This window comes from Macaca fascicularis, chromosome 8, assembly GCF_037993035.2.
Source record: "Macaca fascicularis isolate 582-1 chromosome 8, T2T-MFA8v1.1".
Classification (NCBI taxonomy): Eukaryota; Metazoa; Chordata; class Mammalia; order Primates; family Cercopithecidae; genus Macaca; species Macaca fascicularis.
Window position 1 is genome coordinate 99,641,877 of NC_088382.1, and position 23,293 is coordinate 99,665,169.

The 23,293-nt window shown below is 35.9% G+C and overlaps 1 protein-coding gene across 4 annotated transcripts in view; it reads right to left on the reverse strand.

Moving 5' to 3' along the window:
• NBN (nibrin) overlaps positions 1-23,293 on the reverse strand; it is a 51,382-nt gene that overhangs the window by 9,352 nt on the left and 18,737 nt on the right. For 2 of the 4 annotated variants that reach the window (XR_280037.4, XM_005563667.4), the window contains exons 8-14: positions 21,818-21,915; positions 15,811-15,940; positions 12,328-12,600; positions 10,282-10,729; positions 4,867-4,938; positions 3,211-3,363; positions 338-451 (exon numbers count right to left, since the gene is read on the reverse strand). Coding sequence is in view for 3 of the 4 variants with exons in the window: in XM_005563667.4 (XP_005563724.1) it covers positions 338-451; positions 3,211-3,363; positions 4,867-4,938; positions 10,282-10,729; positions 12,328-12,600; positions 15,811-15,940; positions 21,818-21,915 (1,288 nt within the window). In the remaining variant the exon portion in view is untranslated. Of the gene's footprint in view, positions 1-337; positions 452-3,210; positions 3,364-4,866; positions 4,939-10,281; positions 10,730-12,327; positions 12,601-15,045; positions 15,202-15,810; positions 15,941-21,817; positions 22,129-23,293 lie in introns of those variants that run through there. The other 2 variants (XM_073999071.1, XM_073999072.1) reach the window with 2 other exon arrangements.

The window sequence follows — 23,293 nt, forward strand, 5'->3', positions numbered from 1 at the left end:
CTTGACATACTATTTAAGTGATATATTTGTAATATCCTCCACATTCTTTTAGTTTTCCTTAAATTTTTGTGGCTTTTATCTCCCCCTTTTCATTAGGATGTGAACTGAATTTCTTAGGTCTCGCTTTTTTTTTTTTTAAACAAAAGTAAATTTAGTATTCCTTTAAAGCAGCATTACAGAAGGGTATAGATTAATGCTGTGTAACTCAGGAATTTTCCTGAATGAATGACTTTATGTCACTTATTTTAATTTGGTTTTAAGAAGAATTTGCTTGAAGGCCATCATAAGGGACCAAAGTGCAATTTAAACAAGTTTCTGGGCCTCACTTCCTACTAACCTCCATTTCCTGCCTTAGCCACTCTTCTAGTTCTGTATTCTTTCGAGCATGATGAGGTATTAGATCTGATCCTCCAATGATGTGTGGAAGTTTTCCTGCTCCAGGATATGTGACCTATTGAATAATAAAAGTAGTACGATAAAACATATTAACAACAAAGATGACCATTTTAAAAAAAAGATTAAAAAGCAAAGATGGTAAATCACGCATAAGTGCCAAAGACGTTTATATTCTACAAATAAAAGTTAGAGAGCAATAACTCTGTTCTAAACCCATCTGTTTTCGCCCTTATCTTTTATAGTTATTACTATATACAGATCTGGACATGTCATGGGATTTATGTATTAAAAATAAGTTAACACTTTTAATTTCCAATTTTTATTTTAAAATGGCCTTACCTTATCATTTAACAATTAAAGCAACTCGAGATGAACACAAACACTACAATTTACAGCACTACTGTATTTTGTTCTAACGACTTCAAAGCTTAAGCTCTTTCTAATATTGATGAAAATTTAAATCTTTTTCAAAACTTTCCAGTTCACTGAGTCCTAGCAGGAGATGTTGGGGATGCCAACAATTTACACTTTCAATTGATATTTTAATTGTTTACAAGTAAAGAGGTGCTTTAAGAAACGCAAATTCCATGTGAAAATGCCTATCAAGATCATTGTTAATACTTATTAGTTAATACCACTGTTAATAGTAACAGTTCCTTAATATTTGTAACATGCTTTTAAAATTCCAACATATGAAGTAGAAAGAGAATTTTAAATTTCTTTTCACCCCTAAGCAGTATTTTAAAAGTTTAAAAAGCACCATATCATTGATTGGGAGGGTTGTTTGAGACAGGGTCTCACTCTGTCATCTAGGCTGGAGAGTGCAGTCTGAGGAGAGAGAAAATCACCTGGTGACCATTGAAAAGGCCCCAGAGACAAAACTTCTCTGAGCAATTTAGAAGGGAGCAAAGACCAACTGGTGACCATCAAACAAGCTAACCGGAGGCAAAACTCCTTATGTGGGGAATTTAGAAGTAATCAAACTTCCCCAGTATCTAAAGTCAGCTTCTGATTCCAGGCCTCTTTCAACTTTTATAAGTAACTAAAATTTTTATACATCTCTGGAATGCCATGCTGAAACTCATTTTACAATCCCAAACTCCCACCTTAAGGTCCATAAATGCTCCTAAGGACAATCCGCCATGGTGTGCTCAGTCCTCTCGTTGAAGCGCTGCTCTGTATTCTTCTGCAGTGTTCTTCCTTTCTAATAAACTTTCCTTTTTCAAATCTATACTGTTGTCGGTAAATTCTTTTTACCAACCCATGAGTTGACCACTTCCCAGTGCTGGGGCTCTGATACCTGGCCCAGCACAGTGGTGTAATCTTGGCTCACTGCAACCTCTGCCTCTTGGGCTCAAACGATCCTCCGACTTCAGCCTCCTGAGTACCTGGGACTACAGGCAGACGTCACCACACCTAGCTAATTTTTATATTTTTTTGTAGAGAGAGGGTTTCACCATATTGCCCAGGCTGGTCTCAAACTCCTGGGCTCAAGTCATCCACCTGCCTTGGCCTCCCAAAGTGCTGGCATTACAAGTGTGAGCCACCAGGCCCAGCATGACTCGGAGATACAAAAAACTCAGACAAATTCCTGCATTAATATCAATCCAGTTAAACATCCTCCTGTAGAAATTTTGAATTGGATTTCTTCTATAGTTTCAGAACAGATTACTTGGTTAAGGATAGCAGTATTTTTAAGCATTTTAAGTATTTCCAAACCACTTTCCAGAAATTTATATCACTTCATACTTCTTCAATTGTTAATACACCACTCTGTGCCAATAGTAAACATTACTGCTGTTTCTTTGTAAAACTATAAAAAAAGTATTTTGAATTTTATGAGATCTTGTAACACAATATTAAACATGAAGTAACCATGTAGTAAGAATGCCTTTGTGCTATTCATGAACCTCAGATACAGGGTGAGAAAAAGTGGGTATTAAACAAAAAGCTATCGTGGTGCCATTTAACTGGAAGATATTTCCATTTTCTGCTCTAAGTAGAAGAGATTCTTCCCATCGAATGGAGTTCAGAACCCTTTAGATACTATTATAGTAGGTAGAACTAATTTAACTGTGAAATGTTAATAGTAAATGCTCACAGTAGAGAGAAAAACCTCTACTACCTCACAGTCATGACAAGATCATGTTACAGAGGAAAGCAGTTTTCCACAAAAATTACTTTTGAGTAACTACTGTACTCTAATCAAATGGATAAGTAAAGGTTAGCAGTCAGAAGTAGGTCTGGAGCAAGAAGCAAATGTAAGACAACAAAAGAATACCTACTGGATAGAAGTCTTTTTTTAACCATTACCGAAAAAATAAGTATCAGTTCCTTAATGAGCAGAAACTCAGGTCTGATGATCATACTCAGCATACATATTTATATTGTGTTTTATACGTAAATATAGACTATAGTTTGAATTATTAAATATGTTCAGTTATTTTAAATACATTTTAATCTTCATAAAGTCCTGAGCTAAAGAACCCTCTTAGGGTAGTTGTAGACCAATATTAGACTAACAGAGAAGATCCTGTGATTATCAACAAAAACTTTCTGCTTACGGTAGAGAAAACCAGGTAAACAGCAACTTGTAAAGAATTCAATCTTGATGAAATCTATTTCATTCTAGGTGTCCAATATATTCATTAACTGTAAGTTCATGTCCTTCCTAGAAGAATTTTTTCAAGCATTTTAAGCAGAAGAAATAATATCAGTTTTCAACATAAACTGCTTTTATTTTCGTTTAGCATCATTGGTATCTCTAAAAACATTTCAAACACTGACCTGTTGTGATACAGTTGAAATACCTACCTTTTTGAATTTCTTGAAATTGTTAAGTTGACCATAATCATTTATGCCAGATGGATTTCTGGAAGTAGAGTTTTCAATCACCAGTGATCTAAATTCAGTCAATAACAACTTTCTTGGAAGCATCTCACTATCATCCTGAAGTTTGTCATTGTTCTTAGATGGGGTTAAGATGGATAGGTAAGAAAGAGAAGCAATAACAAAGAAAAGTCACTTGTCATTTGGGAATCTATAGAAAAAAGTTCAAATACCTGAAAAAATTAGTATAAATGTTTTATTTCTCATACCTGAATTTGTATTTGGAATCAAATCATATCTAATTCAAAATCAGAAAATTACTCAAATGCTCTCTAACTTTGGAAACATTTATACTCATCTGTGATAGAAGGCTAAAAACTGTGAAGTATTTTTAACCTAGTAGTTATTCTAATAAATATCATCTCAGTAAATAATTTACCTCCAGATATATATTTTATTGACATAAAATCTCAGCATTGTCTGCTTTTCATTAAAATTGTACACTGAGATTATAAAATACCCTGTTCTACAGATCCTCATCTACTTTTCTTAAACTTTTGGGATTGTCAATAGTTTGTATTTTTTATTACTCTTAATATCTCAAAAAAGTCAATCATTAATTCTGGACATACTATCTCATTAACTGACAAGCCATTTTTAATTCAAGATTAATGGCTGTTAAATTCGCCTGAAGAGTCCTTCCTGTTATCCTTCAATTGCTGGATGAGATTCTTGGCTTCATGTCATTTACTATTAACTAGTCAGTTACACATCAACATTGTTACAGCTGCTTAAGGCTGACATCTTAGTTCTTTTAACTGCTGTAACTATGTAATTAATATGCAAGTTGCTAATAGGTCTAAGATAAAAGCAGTCAAAAAGGAAAAAAAAATGGGGAAAGTCAGAAGAAAAGGTTCATCTGATAGTGACAGAATGTAAACAGCACATTATTAAGAACAGCCTAAACTTTTAGAAATATCTCCCACCCATCACTCTATCTGATATAAATCCTGCTAGAAAAGCATCAACCTCATTTTATAGAGTATTTGAGGTTCTTAAATGTGAAAATGACTTGTTCAAGGCCACATATCTAAGGAGTAGAAGGCAGGGAATTAATTATACCCTGGCTTCTCTCTATACTCTTCACTGCATCATGGTTATAATATAATCGATCCAGGCCGGGCACGGTGGTTCACGCCTGTAATCTCAGCACTTTGAGAGGCCAAGGCAGGCGGATCACCTGAGGTCGGGAGTTCGAGACCAGCCTGACCAACATGGAGAAACCCCATTTCTACTAAAAGTACAAATAAGCCGGGCCTGGTAGCACATGCCTGCAGTCCTAGCTACTTGGGAGGCTGAAGTAGAATAGCTTGAACCCGGGAGGTAGAGGTTGCAGTTAGCTGAGATAACACCTTTGCACTCTAGCCTGGGCAACAAGAGCAAAATTCTATCTCAAAATAAATAAACATAAATAAATAAATGAAAGAAATAATAATATGATCGATCCATTTCCAGGCACAATCATGAAGTATGCCAAAATTAAGAAAGAGAAATAATCCAAAGAATGTAAAATGACAAAAACTGATGAGATGACAGTCTCTGTAAGCCAAATCTGTAAAAAATTAATAAAACGTTTCTCACAGATATTTCTTCTTTAGTTGACCATAGTGATCCTTCCTTGAGTTCACGTTTCTTCCCAATTTCATTTTCTTGCTAAAGAAATAAAATAAAAAATACTGTTCATAGGAGTTATAAAATTGTACCTTTATATCACTTCTTGACCTTTTGAATAAGATGAAGTGTTAAATGGTTCCTTTCTAAAAACTTAAGAGATATTCATGTTATGTATAACCAGGCATTTGGCTTTCAACTGCTTTCCAAAAGAAATTATGAGATGAAAATATATGTTGAAAGAGATACTGTAGTATCAGGGCAAAGAATTGGAAGCAATCTAAAGCCACATAAATCACATGCTTAGAGAATATTTAACAGTATGGGAAAATGATTATAAGTAAATTAAAAATGACTACAAAATTTCACTAATAGTCTGCAAAATAAAATGTAAAGAGAAAATACTAAAATATTAACCATGGTTGTCTGTAGATGGTAGGATTATCAACAAACTGTCAGTTTGTTTTATTTTATACATGTCTGTATGATCGTGTATTACTTTTATAATCAAAAAAACATTTTAAAAGAATTCAAGTTTTCAATAGTGTCTTAAATCACACTTAAAGAAGAAACAGGTACTTTAACTGTTCAAGATATTTGTCTGGAATAAAAGTGGACTGCCTTGCATATAGTCACAGTACCTTTCACATTAACATGTCTGGATCATGTTCTGGACGAAACAATATTACATAAATGGGTAATGAAAAATGCTTAACTTGAGATACAATTCTCTTGGATGCAAAGTGGGGGACCTAACATTTTACATCACATTTTCAGTAATACAGCAGTAAGTCATGAAAGTTTTAAAAAGGAAGTTGGAAAGGGCAGAAAAACAAATGTACTTTGTGCTTGCCTACAGAGTAAAGAGGATATTTTAATCAATAGGATTAAATGTATGTTCCAGGCCTATCACGTGCCATTTTACTTAGGCTGAGTACTTTCACATAAAATTTACAGAAAGTTGTTAACACAATCAGAACATTTTACTCCCTTTATACATGAATACAAACTCCCTTTACGTACCTTTTCCCCATCCTGCCCTACTCTCTCAAAGTTGCTCTTCCTCCTGAAGTTTTGATTTTCCAACTCAGAGAATCATAAAACCTACCTAGATACTCAGACTATAAGCTTGGAAATTATCTTTTATCCTTTCCTATCTATTTATTTCCCATATAAGCAAATCACCAAGTCTTGGGGATTCTACCTCAATGCCTATCAAACTTCTCTTCTCAAACTGCCTTTCATGGTAGATGCCCAATGCCTACAATCATGGAATAACTCAGTGAATTACACAGTGAAAGCTGACAAAAGAACAGTCAAAAGAGCATGGCAGATCTGTGTTTAAGTCCCAGTTGTCAAACCTAGCTATGTGACCTTGGCAAGTTACTTAATAACTCCCACTGTCAGTTTCCACACGTGTTCAATAGGTGTGTTTAACTACTGCATTGTAGGGTTGCTGTAAATATAATAAAGGTATCCAATAAGTGGTAGCTATTACTACAGGATACTGGAAAATGCTATAGTTTTAAGAATTTACTAATGAGTATTGAAAAAACGCTAAATAAAAATGCTTAACTTGAGATAGGAGGGTGGAATGAAGTGAAGAGAAATATACTATAGATACAGGGGATGCTGTTAAGAAGAATGTTAAGGATCTTGAGTCAGTTTTGCATTTTATGGAGACTGTGAAACTGAAAGTAAGGCCAAGACACAGCTATCTATGCATAGCTATCATTCATATAAGGATAAAATCCTAGCAGGAATATTAAGCTAATAATTTTCCATTTCAGCTGATAGGAAATCTTACAGACATGCTATAATCTAAATTTAGATCCAAAAACAGAAATGACAGTTCTACCATCAACATCTTTTGGAAAGTGCCTTTCTGATATATAGCTAAGGATTCCAACACCAAAGAGAAGTATCACAATTTTTGCCTTCAAAAAGTTGCAAAAAAATTAAATTAAAGGATTAAGAAGTATTTTTCTCTTGACAGTCACTTCTGCAGCTAAAAAAATTAAGCACCAATTCCTTTAATCCATGAGGTTAACAAGGACTTTCACACAAATTCTTAAAATAACAAAAATAAAATAATTTAAAACAAACCCACATTGAGTAAGGTTGATGGATTTTATCAATGTCAATTTCCTGGTTGTGATACTGTGCTATAGTTATGCAAGCTGTAACAATCAGGGGAAATTAGGTAAAGGGTTCACTGCATGTGAACAATTATCTCAAAATAAACAGTTTTTAAAAATAACCTTACATTGAAAACAGAAACACTTTTGTACCTATTACAGATTCTTACTAAAAATATTATAGTGCTAGAATACAGTGATTTAACCTGTAGTAGTCAATCCCATGGTATCCCTGGGGAATTGGTTCCATGACTTCCCATGGACACCAAAATCCATGGATGCTCAAGTCCCTGATAAAAAATAGCATAAATTTTGCATATAACATAGGCACATCCTCTCATATACTTTAAATCATCTCTAGAATACTTATAATACCTAATACAATGTAAGTGCTATGTAAATAGTTGTTAGGTAGGAAATAATAATTTTTAAAAAGTTTGTACATGTACAGATGCATTTTCTTTCCCAAATACTTTCAATCACATGCTGATAAAATCAGAGGATGTGGGACCCATGGATACAGACGGCCAACTGTATCTCAATCACAGATACTGCAATTAAACTGCTATTCTCTCTCCAAAAGCCTACTACAACATATTTTGTACTGTAATTTTCATTTAGAATGTCACGAATTCTGAAACAGTAAAATAAAGGAAAAGTGGAATTATGCTATAGGATCACAGGGCAAAATAAAATAATTATATTTCCTGATATCATTATACCTCATATAAACCTTACATATTAAATGAAAGTTCTGGTCTATGAAAGACTGTCTGATGGCTCCCATGTCAAGGGTGTACAGTGCTCAGTTCTTGTGTTTCCCCGTCAGTGCTCTAACGCCCAGTGCCCTGAGTGACATAAGCCCTGGGAGAATGTGCAGTGAAAATAGGTCTTCAGGAAAATTCATTAGCAGTCATTCAGGATGAGCCAAAGAGAGCTGTCACAAACTAAAACCACAACCATCTCCAGACAGATTTGTGGCCACCGTAGCAGTGGACTAATCTGGGATGGAATTTAAGGGAAAAAAAGGGGGGTGGGGGGAGCTACTTAAAAAAAGATTAAAGTCACTTTGGGAGGCCAAGGCGGGCGGATCACGGTCAGGAGACTGAGACCATCCTGGCTAACATGGTGAAATACTGTCTTTACTAAAAATACAAAAAATTAGCCAGGCGTGGTGGCGGGCACCTGTACTCCCCAGCTACTAGGGAGGCTGAGACAGGAGAATGGCATGAACCCGGGAGGCGGAGCTTGCAGTGAGCGGAGATCACGCCACTGCACTCCAGTCTGGGCAACAGAACGAGACCCCATCTCAAAAAACAAAAAAAGATTAAAGTACGTACTAGGACAAGAAGACTGAAGAACGTAAGAACATGTCAGAGAAAATCAGAGGAGAAAAGAGCACAGCAAGGGAAATGCATTTCCAAAGCTGTGGCCAAAGTAATGTAAAAAGTGCCTAACTTTCTAAACACTTACCTGTAATATTAAGTAACTGAATACAGATTCTGAAACAGTCTGGAACTAAAGTAATAATGTAAATCCATAATGCAACAGAATAAAGATAGCTTTACAAACATATGCAAATGTATTAAACTTAGCAAATAATGTCTTGTATTTCAACAAATGTCACATTAAACTAATTTACCTAGCTCTCCACCATAGTAGAAATTGATACAGAAGTGACTTATAGAATATATAAATCTCTTGTTTCACTTAGTGCTTCTGTGAAATGAAAGTAGTCTTAAATCCTTCACAATAAAAAAAATAAAAACCTTCTGTCTCCGAAGTTCTCACTCTGGCTGCAAAATGGAATCTGGTAATTCAACATTCATTCTCTCTTTGTTCCTTAAATACAACTCTTTAATCAGGGACAGCAATGTGCCAAGTTTAAAACATTTCCAGACTCTTCTAGACTGAGGATAGAGAGTGGCTAAATTATATCCAATTCTGGCCAATAACAAAAGTTATTAAGTTGGGTTTCTGAGAAAGCTCCTTAGAAAACAGGTAAGAATTCAGCTGGAAAGGCCTTTACCCTGTCCCCTCATCATCACATTCTTCCTCCCTGGAAAGTAGACTTGATGGCTGGAGGTATCCTCTCAAAGAGCAGAAAGACAGACACCTAGTAAATTAATACCATGGAAAGCAGCTCTGATAATCTACTTCCAGGCTACTTTTATAGGGGAAAAAAGATTCTATCTCATGGAAGCCACTGATTTTAGAATTTTTAAAAATATCAAAGGAATTCTTAGCTAACACAATGAGGGAACTTATCCTGGGAAGGAAAATCAGATATACTGAATGAAAATCTCTGGGGCTCTGGCCCGGGAATCTATATTTTCAAAAAGCTTAGTAGCTGACTCCAATGCAGCTGGTCCACAGAAGGGCATTTAGGATCACTCAGAAGAAGTAACAAATAATGGGGATACCCTTGCCTATATGAAGATAACAATATACAGGCCAAATAGGACATAACGTTCTGTTTTTTGAGGAGTAGTTATAGATTTATAAGGTCCTTGATAAACTCTAGGTTCTCAACTGCTTAGCTAATAAACTATAACTTCCATTCACTTAATCCTATCCTTTCGCCTATTCCTATCCTTATTGTGCAGATGTTATAGGAGAGGATTACCACAGCCATGAATGAGTGGAGCTAATGAAACCATGTTGGAGATCAGAATATTAAAATTTTACTTCATCAGGTCTGTGCTCTCATCTAAAGAGCTACCAAATCTATAGCCAGATCAACTTACTGATGTATATAAAAAAGAAAATAATCTGAGGTGTTTTCATAGATCAAAATAGGTAAGACAAATTATCAACATTCATGAAAATAGACAAGGATATTAAAAAACCTAAATGAAAATGCAAATTCCTAGTGATGTCATATCCTAAAAATTTATTGAGTAGATACTTAGTTTTACTAACTTCATCTTTCTGTGCCTGTTTCTTATACTGAACCATCTCCTACACTTATCATCACAGCCAAATGTCTTTTATAATAGTACAGCCTAATTTGGAAATCTATTAAAACAATCTTATATGAAAATTTAATTTGTGGTCATTTATTTTACACTACCGAAGAATCACTGTACTTTTAACATTTACCATTCACCTTATCAACCTACAAATTCCTATAGTACTGAGTGTTAAAAACATTAATGGATGCTCATACTGTCAATACAAAATCAAAAGTACCTTTTAACATTCTAAGCTTCTATGTACTATACCTCTCATTTAAAATGTTACTTACAGATATTTTGCTACTTTCTGGTACTGCTTCATCACTGAAAGTATCATTTGTTTCTATATCCATCCTTGGCCTTTTTCTAATATTGACATCTTCCTCTTGTTTTTGAACTTTCACACCAGTTTCTAATTCTGGTTTTGTGTCCTTGAATAACTGTTCCAATACTTCATCTTCTATGGCCACATCATCCATTTCTCTTTTTTTATTTGATCTTAGCTTTTCTGAAGCATGAGATTTACTGGCAGAATTTTTCACACTGGATTTTAAATCTGTATCTGTAAATAAGTTATCATCTGAGTTTGTGTCCACAGGCTCATTCTGAGATAGATGCTGCTCCTTATTTTGCCATAATGAGGGTGTAGCAGGTTGTGTTTGTTCTAAAACAGAACAAGACATTTCTATTCTTGCTGATTTGCATGAAGACATTTCTTGATTTTCTTCATCCCTTTCCCTTAGATTTAAAAAAAAAAAAAAAGAAGAAAACAAAACAAGAAAATGAACACAGCTAAGTAATCTTTTAGTTTGGCAAAATTCATCACTCCCTCCATTTAGTTCACAATGTACTCTTGATTTTATTAATTAACACTATTACTGGAAATCAACAAATAGACCTTTGAAAACAGTGCAGAACTCACATTTCTGCTGTTTTGATAGAACTGATGGACCCTGTGGCTAAAGCAGTATGGTGATCGCTATCTTCTCTGCTTAAGTTGCATTAGTTGATAATTACAGGAAAAGGTAGAAAAATATAAAAATACAAAGAACATGTTGCCAGGAAACAGCAGCTTACTTTACAATGTAGTAAGGTTGTGGGCAGGGAAAATTACCCTGGGAATATAACCTGATGGGTTAATGAGAGACGGATTTAAGATAGTAAGTCGGAGTGACTAAATCTACAATATGGTACTGACTGTATACTGCAAATGCTATGTGAATATATCACTAAAAGTTTCCTATACAATACTGTATCATTCATTCAATAAATACCAAACACTTTATGCAAAGTGCACTAAGCCCATAGAGGACACAAAGACCTGGGACTCTGTTCTCCAGGAGTTTATTGGATTCATGTTGAACTAGAATAGTCAACCCAATGTTCTATTAACACTAATTTAATGCCAAGGTACCGGACAAACCAACCAATCAAGAGGTTTTTGTAATAATTTAGGTGGTCAGAATTTGAACCTGGCAATAGATGGAAATGGAGGGATTGATAGACACTGAAAATAACAATCAAAAACACTGATTTCAGGAGCCAGAGGACAAAGAGTCAAAAATTGTAACAATGTAAGCTATTTTACTAAAAAAAAAGAAATCACACTGGGTGAGAGGACAGAAAAAGTTTTTAGTTCTATTACTGGGGAAACAGCATGAAACCCCTGTGGAAAAGAAGTAAAGGTTAAAGGAAAAGTTAGGGCCAAATATGTTGATTGTCAGTAATAAAGTCTCAAAACCTGAAGGCAGAGTATAAAGAGCAGTAGGGGGAAGAAAAGAAGTCCTCCAAAGTTCATACAGAAATGGGAGAAATAACATCATCTTTTCTGAGAAGCTTAACAGGGACGGTATAAGACAAAAGGCAGTAGTAGCTAGAGGAAGAAACCAGGTCAAGAGAAGGTTTTCAAAAATAAAGGTGAGATTGAACTTTTGAAAACAGAAGAAAAAAATCTAGGATGATCAATATATTCAAAATATGGAAATTGAGAAAGTAATTGATGGAATATGGTATTAGAGGGAGTGAGAGCGGTTCTCAAGGAAAACCAGCAGAAATGTGATTTTAGAACTGAGATGGGAGCTTAGTTCTTATTGAAGAGAATTGCGGCAAGGAAAACAACACGTAAGTATATGCATAGAAGGAGATAAAGGAGAATCTGTCTAGTGGCTCTAGTGAAGGAGATGAGGGACATTTCTGAGAGGGAAAGGGGTCAAAAAGCCGCAGCAGAAGAAGCATACTTAATCAGCACAGACTAAAGACAATACCATTCTACAACAGGATAAAAAAACTTTCATATTTTTTTTCCAGAGACATGAGAGAAGTTATCAAAAACAGACCTTTTTTTGGTAGACGGCTGAAAGTAGTTTCTGATGGAGTTGGTCTGCTGCTGCTGAGAAGCCCTATCTTTACTCTTATTTATACTTGGCAATTTAGTTGGTGAAAGCTGATAGTTTGGGATTCTCATCTTAGCTAAAGTATTTGATATCATACTATTATTATTGGAGCTTGTTTTGCAGGACTCCTTTATAGTGGGTGTGTCTTGTGAAAGCATTCTGATTTTTTGTTCCATTTTGGAGACTTTGATTTCTTTCGGCCTTTCACTCAAATCCCTGTAGAAAAAGAAATGAATGCAAGGTAAACAATCTAGTTTACAGCAACTTTAATATAGAAACAAAGATCGTTAAATAGTTCTAATGTAATATAATTTTAAAAGATAATTTTTAGACAAAAATACACTGAATATATTTTACCATCCCAGGAAAGCAATTCCTTTATTACCTGGGCAAAGGATGATACCTTACTCTTCTTCACCCCCTAGAGCACATATTGTTGCTCTACTATAGACAACTGACAAACACACAAAGAATACCAACTGAGGATAGCCTATTATAAGTTAAACTAGGTAATAATCCTAGGCAATTTCTGTTTTGTTTAAAAATTTTTAATTATTCCCACATAAAATCACTATTATTATGGTACTTTCATTATTATTTACTATTATATTATTATAGTACTTTTTTATTAAAAATGGAAAATCAGAATAAAATCACATATAAGATATTCAGGTCACTGTAAATGAACTGATATGATTATATTTCAGTCAGATGGCAGGCTCTAGAATAGAACATAACTCTAGATTACCAGAAAAATATTTTAAACACACATGCACAGAGTATACTTTTACATACTTTTTACTTTTACAAAGTATGGTTAAATTAGACACTGCCATTGCTATTCTTATTTTACAGGAAAAAAAAAAAAAAAGGTCAGGCTGTCATTCAAGCAACTTCCAAAACCTTAACAATTTCTCTTGAAAAAGTTAAATCTGGCCTCAATATGAGTGTAGCAAAAATTAAAATAAATATGGTTTAATATAGTGGTATCTTAAGTATCTTAATATGAACACTTCATTATGTAATATTTAAAATAAAAAAACATACTGTTATAAACAGAAAATAACAAATAATATAAAAGCACTAACCCCTCCCATTCAAAAAAACAAAATAAAACCCCTCTTCAGATAAAGAACCATAGAAAAACTATCTTTATGGACAACTATTAACTATTTAAATAGGTAGATAGACACATATAAAGTATCTTCAAAATTACAAGTGATATTCAAATATAGGCAACATCATACAATACAAATACATGTATTTCCAACTTATCTCACCAGTTACAAATAAATTGAACAACTCTTTCCAGTCATCTATGTACATTTGCAAGGAATAAAAAAACTATCCTAAGACAGGAGTTGCCAAGCTACAGCCTGTAGGCCAAATCTGGTCTGCCACTTATTTTTATAAACACAGTTATTAGAACACAAAACTTTCAATTACAGTCACCGACACCATATAATGATATTTCTGTCAACAATGGACTGCAACATACGATGCTGGTCCCATAAGATTATAAAGAAGCTAAAAAACTGCTATCACCTACTGACAGCACAGTGCAACCCATTAAGTGTCTATGGTGATGTTGGTGTAAACAAACCTATGTTGCCAATCATATAAAAGTATAGCACAGTAGCACATACAATTAGGTACAATACATAATACTTGATAATGATAACAAATGACTATGTTACTGGTTAATGTATTTACTATATTATACTTTTTATCATTAGAATGCACTCCTTCTTTTATATATACACACACACACACACACACACACACATATATAAAACTTTAAAACAGTCTCAGGCAGTCCCTTCAGGAGGGATTCCAGAAGACATTGTTATCATAGGAGATGACGGCTCCATGTATGTTAGTGTCCCTGAAGACCTTCCAGTGGGACAGGATGTGGGGGTGGAAGACAGTGATTGTGATGATCCTAACCCCATGCAGGCCTAAGCTAACATGTATGTTTATGTCTTTGTTTTTAACAAAAAAGTTTAAAAAGTAAAACAAAATATAAAAATTTGAAAACAGAAAAGCTTAATGAATAATATGAAGAAAATATTTTTGCACAGCTATACAATATTTTAAGTATTTTAAGCTAAGTATTATTAAAGTTTACAGAGTACAAGTTACAGTAAGCTAAGGTTAATTTATTATTGAAGAAAGGTTTTTTGTATATAAATTTAGTGTAGTCTAAATGTAGTGCTAATAAGGCAACGATCATGTATAGTAATGTCCTAGGCCTTCATATTCACTTACCACTCACTCACTGACTTACCCAGAACAGCTTCCAGTCCCACAAGCTCCATTCACGGTGTCTTCTTACACAGGTATACCATTTTTTATCTTTTATACAATATTTTTTCTGTACCTTTTCTATATTTAAATACACAAATACTTCCCATTGTGTTACAATTGCCTACAGTATCAATACAGTAACATGCCATATACATGTGTAGCCTAGGAGAAATAGGCTATACCAGCAGTTCCCATCCTTTTTGGCAACAGGACCAGCTTCCTGGTGAGGTTCTGGGTTTACCGGTGTGGGGAGAGGGGGGAAACAGTTTCAGGATAATTCAAGCATATTTATTGTGCACTTTATTTCTATTATTATGATATTGTAATATATAATGAACTAATTATACCACTCACCATAATGTAGAACCAGTGCAAGCCTTAAGCCTGCAACTAGACAGTCCCATCTGAGGGTGATGGGAGAGTGACAGATCATCAGCCATTAGATTATCATCAGAACCTAGATCTCTCACGTGCACAGCTCACAATACGTTTGCGCTCCGATGAGAATCTAATGCTGCCGCTGATCTGACAGGAGGTGGAGCTCAGGCAGTAATGCGAGCAATGGCGAGCAGCTGTAAATAAAGATGAAGTTTTGCTAGTTTGCCCGCTTATCACCTACTGCTGTGTGGCCTGGTTCTTAACAGGTCATGGACTGACACTGCAGCTGAGAGATTAGGAACCCCTGGCTATCTATACTATATAGCCTGGCATATAGTACTCTATATACATAAACATAGGTTTATGTCAACACACTGTTAAATGTTCACACAATGCCGAAATTGTGTAAGGAAGCATTTCTTGGAAAGTATCCTTGTCTTTAAGAGACTACGTATTGTCTCTTGAGAAAGACCACATATCATCTATGGCCACTTTCATGCTACAATGGCAGAGTTGAGGAGCTGGGACAGAGATCAACAGTCCTCAAAACCGAAAATAACTACTCGCCGCTCCTTTACAGAAAACCTGCTGACCCTTGTCCTAAGATATCATTTTCCCGGGGCTCCCACTCTCCCATGCTTTCTCTCTCAAGAGACAACCTGATAAAGGTATTACTTCCTGAATACACTATTAATTTATTGATAGAATAATAACAATAGTTTGGTGACAAAGAAGCTTTACCATGTATCTGCTTGCTCTGATTCTGTGTCAGCTACGCATGTTGTAGTGTTCACTGGGGCGCTTGGCATTAGTTTTTCATCAACTGACAAGCCTTGTGAAAGGCTTGGTCCTGGAGTTGTTGTCTTTAATCCTGTAAATCACACAAATAGGAAGAAATAATCACAACTGCGAGATACAAGATGAACATCTGGTCACTTAAAACTGTTAGACTATGCCATGCTGAGGGGATTAACTAGGGAATACTGCACATGGTTTTCTCCAATGAGTGGCACCAACAAACACAAAACAGTCTATAAGCAGCCTGCTGGCATCTATGACGGGCTTATCTAAACCAAATCATTTTTAAGCTACATCAGACCCTTTGTGCTACAGTATTATCAACTGAAAGAAAAATAAAATAAGCAAATTCTAATTCAAATTATCTTTTAAGTCAGTGGGCCAAAAAATTACATTTATTCCCCCACAGAAAGTATACACACCCTACCATCTATACAAATCAGAATCAATGGGTTTTATTTTCATAAGGAATACATTATTTGAAAGAAATCATGTAAAACCATCTTAGACATAAACTTTTGGCTACTCCAGAAAACCATAATGATTACCTCATCTTTTTATTTACCAGTTCAAGTGCCACCCTTCTGGAATACTTTTTCTTCTTAACACTTTTTAAATGTTTATTATCATTATTATTATTATTATTATATAGAAAGAGTCTCGCTCTGTCACCAGCCTGGAGTGCAGTGGCGCGATCTTGGCGCTCACTGCAACCTCTACCTCCCAGGTTCAAGCGATTTTCCTGCCTCAGCCTCCCGAGTAGCTGGGACTACAGGCGTGCACCACCCTGCCCAGCTGTTTTTGTGTTTTGTATTTTTAGTATCACCACGTTGGCCAGGGTGGTCTCGATCTCTTGACCTCGTGATCCGACTGCCTCAGCCTCCCAAAGTGCTGGGATTACAGGCATGAGCCACCGCGCCCGGCCTGGAATACTTTTTTTGAATCTCCCACACTGAATTAAGAGCTCTCCAATTCTGCTTCCATATCACCATGCACATCATTCTATTAACAATTCAAGCCAGGTGCAGTGCTTCATGCCTGTAATCCTAGCATTTTGGGAGGCTGAGGCAGGAGGATCACTTGAGCCCAGGAGTGTGAGCCCAGCCTGGGCAACACCGGGAGACCCCATCTCTACAAAAAATAAACAAACTCGCCAGGCATGGTGGCACACACCTGCGGTCCAAACTAATTGGGAGGCTAAAGTGGGAGGATCACTTGAGCCCAGGAAGTCAAGGCTGCAGTGAGCCATGATTGCACCATGGCACTCCAGCCTAAGACCCTATCTCAAAAAACAAAAAAAACAATAAACAAAATTCACTTATGACTAGCTGGGTGACCTGTGTCAAGTCACTTAACTTCTTTATGCTTCCATTTCTTCATCTATAAAACGAGAATAATTATAACACCCACCTCACAAAGTTGTTTGGAGGGTTAAATAGCCCCTGGAAAAATGCTTGGAACATAGTAAGCACTGTGTCAGCATTAGCTGTTATCATTATCATCACTTTACTTGTTTACTTGCTACTTTCCCTTGTTAGACTGGTGTATCCTTGAGAATAAGGACTAAGTCTTGCATATTTCTATATCACCAGTACCTAGAGTGATATTTGGTATAGAGTAGATGTAAAAAAAGTTTACAGATTAAACTGTTAACTGAAAAAATTTTTAAGTTGATGTTTACTAAATACCTAAGCTAAATTATTCTGTTAGGTCCTTGTGACATAGGATGTGCTTAATAAATATTTATTACTAATTCTAAATTCAGATACTTAAGTGACTTCTGCCACTTTCCCGACGTGACCTCTAGAAGCTCACCGGCATCTCCTTTAAGACACATATCTCTAGAATTCATTTTCACTTGCACATAAGTTTGGAAAGAGTAACAATTATAAATGCTTATATAATCACTGAGTAATTTAATATAGGCTTGGCAAGGTGGCTCGCTGCTGCTCAGCACTTTGGGAGGATGAGGCAGGAGGACTGCTTGAGGCCAGGAGTTAAAGAGACCAGCCTGGTCAACATTGTGAGACTTCAACAAAAAAATTGAAAACTAGCTGGGCATGGTGGTGCACACCTATAGTCCCAGCTACTCAGGAGGCTAAGGCAGGAGGATTGCTTGCGCCCAGGAATTCAAGGCTGCAGTGAGTTACGATCATGCCACTGTACTCCAGCCTGGGTGACAGAGCGAGACTTTATGAAATAATAATAAGCTGATGACCCAAAAATAACGGGTGTTTGTTGACAGATTACTTACAATTTTCTCCTTGTTAAAAATACCATAAAGGCAGGAACTTGGTCTCATCTATTCACCTCTTTATTTCAAATGCTTGCCATAACACAAGTATGTAACAAATGTTCAATAAATATTTGTTGAATAAACAAAAGAGTGAATATAAAAACAAAGGAAGGAGGAGAGAGAAGGGAGACGCATTCACTCTTTTCCCCCAAAGAGGTTGTGCTATAAAATTATTTTAGTATCAGAGGACTATGACTTGGAACCCACATAAACCTACCTACGAAAATGTGCTAGTAATACTACTTACAGTGTACTTTTTAATTCACTTTCATGGCTCTGTTTCTATATGAAATAACACATTAGAAAAAAGTACTAGTCTGGTAGTCAGAAAATCAAATTTTAGAATTGGCTTGGCCATGAAGTAGTTATAGACCTTAACTTTTCTTGGCCTTGATATACCTTATCTTTTAATAGAATGATTAGATGATCTCTAAGGCCCTTTCATCTATAAACACAATTTCAACAGTGGGTGACAAAATTTTGTTGCTCCACACTGGAAAACATAATCTTGTGTACCAATAGCTTAGTTCAATTATGCAAAATATTTATACCTACTACAAACAAGTACCATGCTTGCTGCTGTTAGGGGATTCCAAATTAGTAAGAGCCTACAATATATCTAGTGGCTGAAAGAGGCGTGCAAACAACTGGTTATATCCAAAGTAGGAAGAAACTCCGGCTGGAATGCAAAAGAGCTACTGAGCATAGAAACAGAAAAGTTAAATCTGACTTGGAGGAGTTGGGAGGGAAAACAATTTAGAAGAACCTCACGAAGGAGGTAATCATTTGTAGAATGAGTCAGATTTTGACGAGCAGTACTGAGCATTCTAGGAATGGAACGTTATGATCAAGGTGAGGAAGTGTGGGAACTATAAAAAATATGGCACATGTATTCTGTAGAGAGGCTATGTAAAAAAGGTGAGGATGGGAGGAGGAAGGCTGCAGCTAAACTACTGGGGACTCAGAAGTCTAGACAAAGGGTCTTGGAGATTTATTCTGTGGATAATAAGAGCTAGTTAACGTTTTTCAGAAAAGAGAAGGTAATTTAATAGTGGCATAGTGAAATATTAACTGTAGAGATGAGTTTGGAGTAAGGACCATTACTAGGGCAATTATTAATACAATCAGCTCTCCAGAGAGAAGGATGTAGAGGGTTCAAACAGGGCACTGGCTGTGAGAAGGGGACAGTCACAGACCTCTTGAGTAGAAGCTGTAGAGTGAGAATTTCAGGTCTTGGTGATAAAACGGAAAAAGAAGAATAAAAAATGACCAACGTTTCCAGTCTGAGTGCTGCTTCTTTTTATATAAAAGAAGACTCCTCTCTAGTTCATTTCTTCCCAAGATTATTCTAATTTAGTGGTTTCTGGAGTTTGTATCGGAAACAGGAGCTTAAAAATCAAAACAAACCAAAAAACTCAGATGTCTAGGATGCATTTCAGAATGTTCTGAATCATGGAGAATGTACATTTGAATTAAAGATTGCTTCTGAAGCATAATATCTAGTTGAGAATTGATTTGCTAAACAGAAACACAGGACAGTGACCCCAAATGGGTGCTGAGACAAGGGGAGCTACTAACTTAGACCTAATCACCATTTTTACATGTTTGTTGTAGTTAAAGCCTAAAATTACTGATACTGGTCTTTTTTCTGTAACAGAACAGAAATCTATCAACAAAATAATATGTACAGCACCTGCTAGTTCTAAAGGTTGGGCATATTTCTAATAGACAAGGAAGGAGTAGTTCCTCCAAGAATATGGCTCTCTTTGGCGTCCACATTTAAAAAGTTTCCTTGCCAGGAGTCTGAAGAGTTGGTCTTTAGCTTTTCACTTTATGGATGAATTCTAGGAATTTGGTGAAAATATTAATCATATCACAATTCCACCAAAATAAGTTATTTGGATATATTTAAAACTTCACAAGCACTTAGGACTGTGTGTATTTGAAGGTTACCTATGTGCAGACACAAACATATCTAGTATACTCAATGGGATAGGGTAGAGATAGCACTTGAATAAACATTCTTATCCAAATAATAAAAAAACAGCCTGTCAAATTTTATCAGATGTCTATCCTTTTGCACCAGCTCCCAATCATCCCTACACCACCATTTCTCAAAACGTCACACATTAAAATATAAGCCATTTGCACTGCAATGTAATAATGTCACAACAGCTTTAAGACTCAGTTTGAACCAATTACTTGCTATGTGACCTCCAGCTAATTTCCTAACCTCTCTGTCCGTCAGTTCCCTCATCTACGAAAAGTAGATGATGCCCTTCCCTCTATCTTATAAGGATTGTTTTGCAGATTAAAGTTTGATAATGTACGTAAAGTGCTTACTCTAGTCTCTGCACACTCCAGAGGCAGCAGTTATTATTACTACTCATGGTTACTAATGATCGACATATCTAATAGCTTCCTGGTCATCAGGCCTAACAGCTAACTCCTTCCAAAATTTAGCTTAGCACATTCCTTACTTGTTTAAACCAAGGTTGCAGAGCATGAGGAGATACACGGACTGACTCCATAGTGGCCATTCAATGGACTACAGTGAATGGTGCTCCTCGGAGTGTGCAATGCGGTGGTGCCGTTCTCTAACTTGTCTCTTTTTGCCCAAGTTCAATAGCTGCTGATGAAATAACTACAGAACAAATCCAGGAAGCAAATAATTATATATAGGAATACAGAATGGATGCTCTGAGAGTTAGGCAAATTAGAAAAGTTAGTAGAGAGAATAAATGTAAAAATCTCCAAGGTAAAAAAGCAAGAAGAAAATAAAGAAACCATTTTTACAACAGCTTATTAAAAATTTTTTTTAAACTATGGAAATGTGTTTTAAATAATAAAGGGGAAATAGTGACTGTCTCTGAATACACTGGCTTTCGTGATTAACACTGAGATTATTATAACGCACGTTCTTCATCTCAGTAAATGGCACCACCATCCACCCAGTTACTTACGCCAGGAACCTAGGAGTCGTTTCTAACTCCTCCACAGGAAAGTCCCACCAGGTCTAGTTCTAAAATATATCCTGAACCTGTTCATTTTTCTGCATCTCTACTACTATCATGCTGGTCCAAGGCACCAGGCTCTTTCACATCTAGATTTCCACAACAGCATTCTACTCATATCTCCTCTTACATTGCTGACCCTTAGAATTCTCCACCCAAACCTAAGAGTGATCTGTTCCTTCTATCTGGAATTATCCACCACCCAGATCCTCACAAAGCTGCCTTTTCTCATCATTCAGGACACACAGCTCATTTGTCACCACTTGAGACTTTCCTTGAATACCTATCTAAAACAGCCTACTACCATCACTATTACATATCTCACCTCGTTTTACCTGTCTTTATATTTGGCTCGATCTGAACTTATTACGTATGTTTGTTTGCTTGTTTACTAAATCCTGATCTTCAGAACATAAAGTTTACAATAATAAGGATCTTACTTTATTTACCACTTCATAACAGTGTCTGCTACATGGTAGCCAGAAATATTTACAGAATGAATAAATGAAAGTATAAATGGATGAATTTTAAAATATGGTGAATATGCTCAGCCCTAGCAAGTATATAAGCAACGTATATTTAGCTTATCAATTTACATAATAAAGTTGTTAACGAATCAATGAAATCATGCTTTAATTACCTGTACTGGGATGGCCCCGAGGATCACAGTAATTCTTTGTAGTCATGAAAATCACCGCCAATCCAATTTCTGCTTCAGGAATAGGTCTAAGACCTTGCCTATTAGAATAAAATAGTTGAAGTATGATAATATATTAAAACTAGCAACTTTTATTAAGACAATGTCAAGATAAAGCAACCTCTTTTTTTTTCCTCCCAAATAATTTTATGGTATAGACAAAATTTCAAATGCAGAGTACTATAATAGCTTACTCGCTGGGGCACTGTTACGTCGACGAGTCTACCATCTTTCAGTAACTCCATTAACTTTACCTGTAAAAGAAGGGGCTAAAGAATATAGATCTTCCCAGCTGTACAATTCTACAATTTTTGGAATAAAAAGAAAACAGTACTACCCACATTAAACAATAGAACAGGCTTTTATGGCCAGGCATGGTGGCTCACACCTGTAATCCCAGCACTTTGGGAGGTTGAGGCGGGTGGATCACCTGAGGTCAGGAGTTTGAGATCAGCCTGGCCAACACGGTAAAACCTCGTCTCTACTAAAAATACAAAAATTAGCTGGGTGTAGTGGTGCACACTTGTAATCCCAGCTACCTGAAAGGCTGAGGCAAGAGAATCGCCTGAATTTGTGAGGTGGAGGTTGCAGTGAGCTGAGATCATGCCACTGCACTCCAGTCTGGATGACAGCATGAGACTCCATCTCAAAAAAAAATAAAAAATAAAAAATAAAAAAAATAACAACAGGCTTTTACAAACAAATCTATGGATACTATGATCCTAAGATGAAACTTCAAAGAGAAGAAAAAAAGAAGGGAGAGAGGAAGGATGGAGAGAAGTAGATAGAACTATACCTAACGTATATCTATACATGTGTTACAACTTTAAGTATAGTAAATCAAATCATTTTGCCAAATTTACATGTATTAAGGTATCTTCACATTAAAGGAATCTTATGGTGAACCTATTTTTTGTTGTTCTGTAAGGTCAATGACTGATTTTTATATAAACAAAAATACACCATTTAATATCATATAAAAATGACACCTCAAATTTTAACAAAGAACTACGACATGTCTTTTAATACTCATTGTAAAGTTGTTGTTGTTGTTGTTTTGAGATACAGTCTCGCTCTTTTGCCCAAGCTGGAGCGCAGTGGCACAATCATGGCTCACTGCAACCTCTGCCTCCCAGATTCAGGCAATTCTTGTGCCCTTGGTTTCCCAAGTTGCTAGGACCACAGGTACACACCACCACACCCAGCTAATTTTTGTATTTTTAGTAGAGATGGGGTTTCACTATGTTGGCCAGGCTGGTCTCGAACTCCTGGTCTCAAGTGATCCGCCTTTCTCAGCCTCCCAAAGTGCTGGGGTTACAGGCGTGAACCACCTTGCTCAGTCAAGATATTTTAAATGGTTAGTTTGCAAGGTCTTTTTCAAATGCTTAATGTGTCTTTTTGTGTGTATTGAGCTTACTT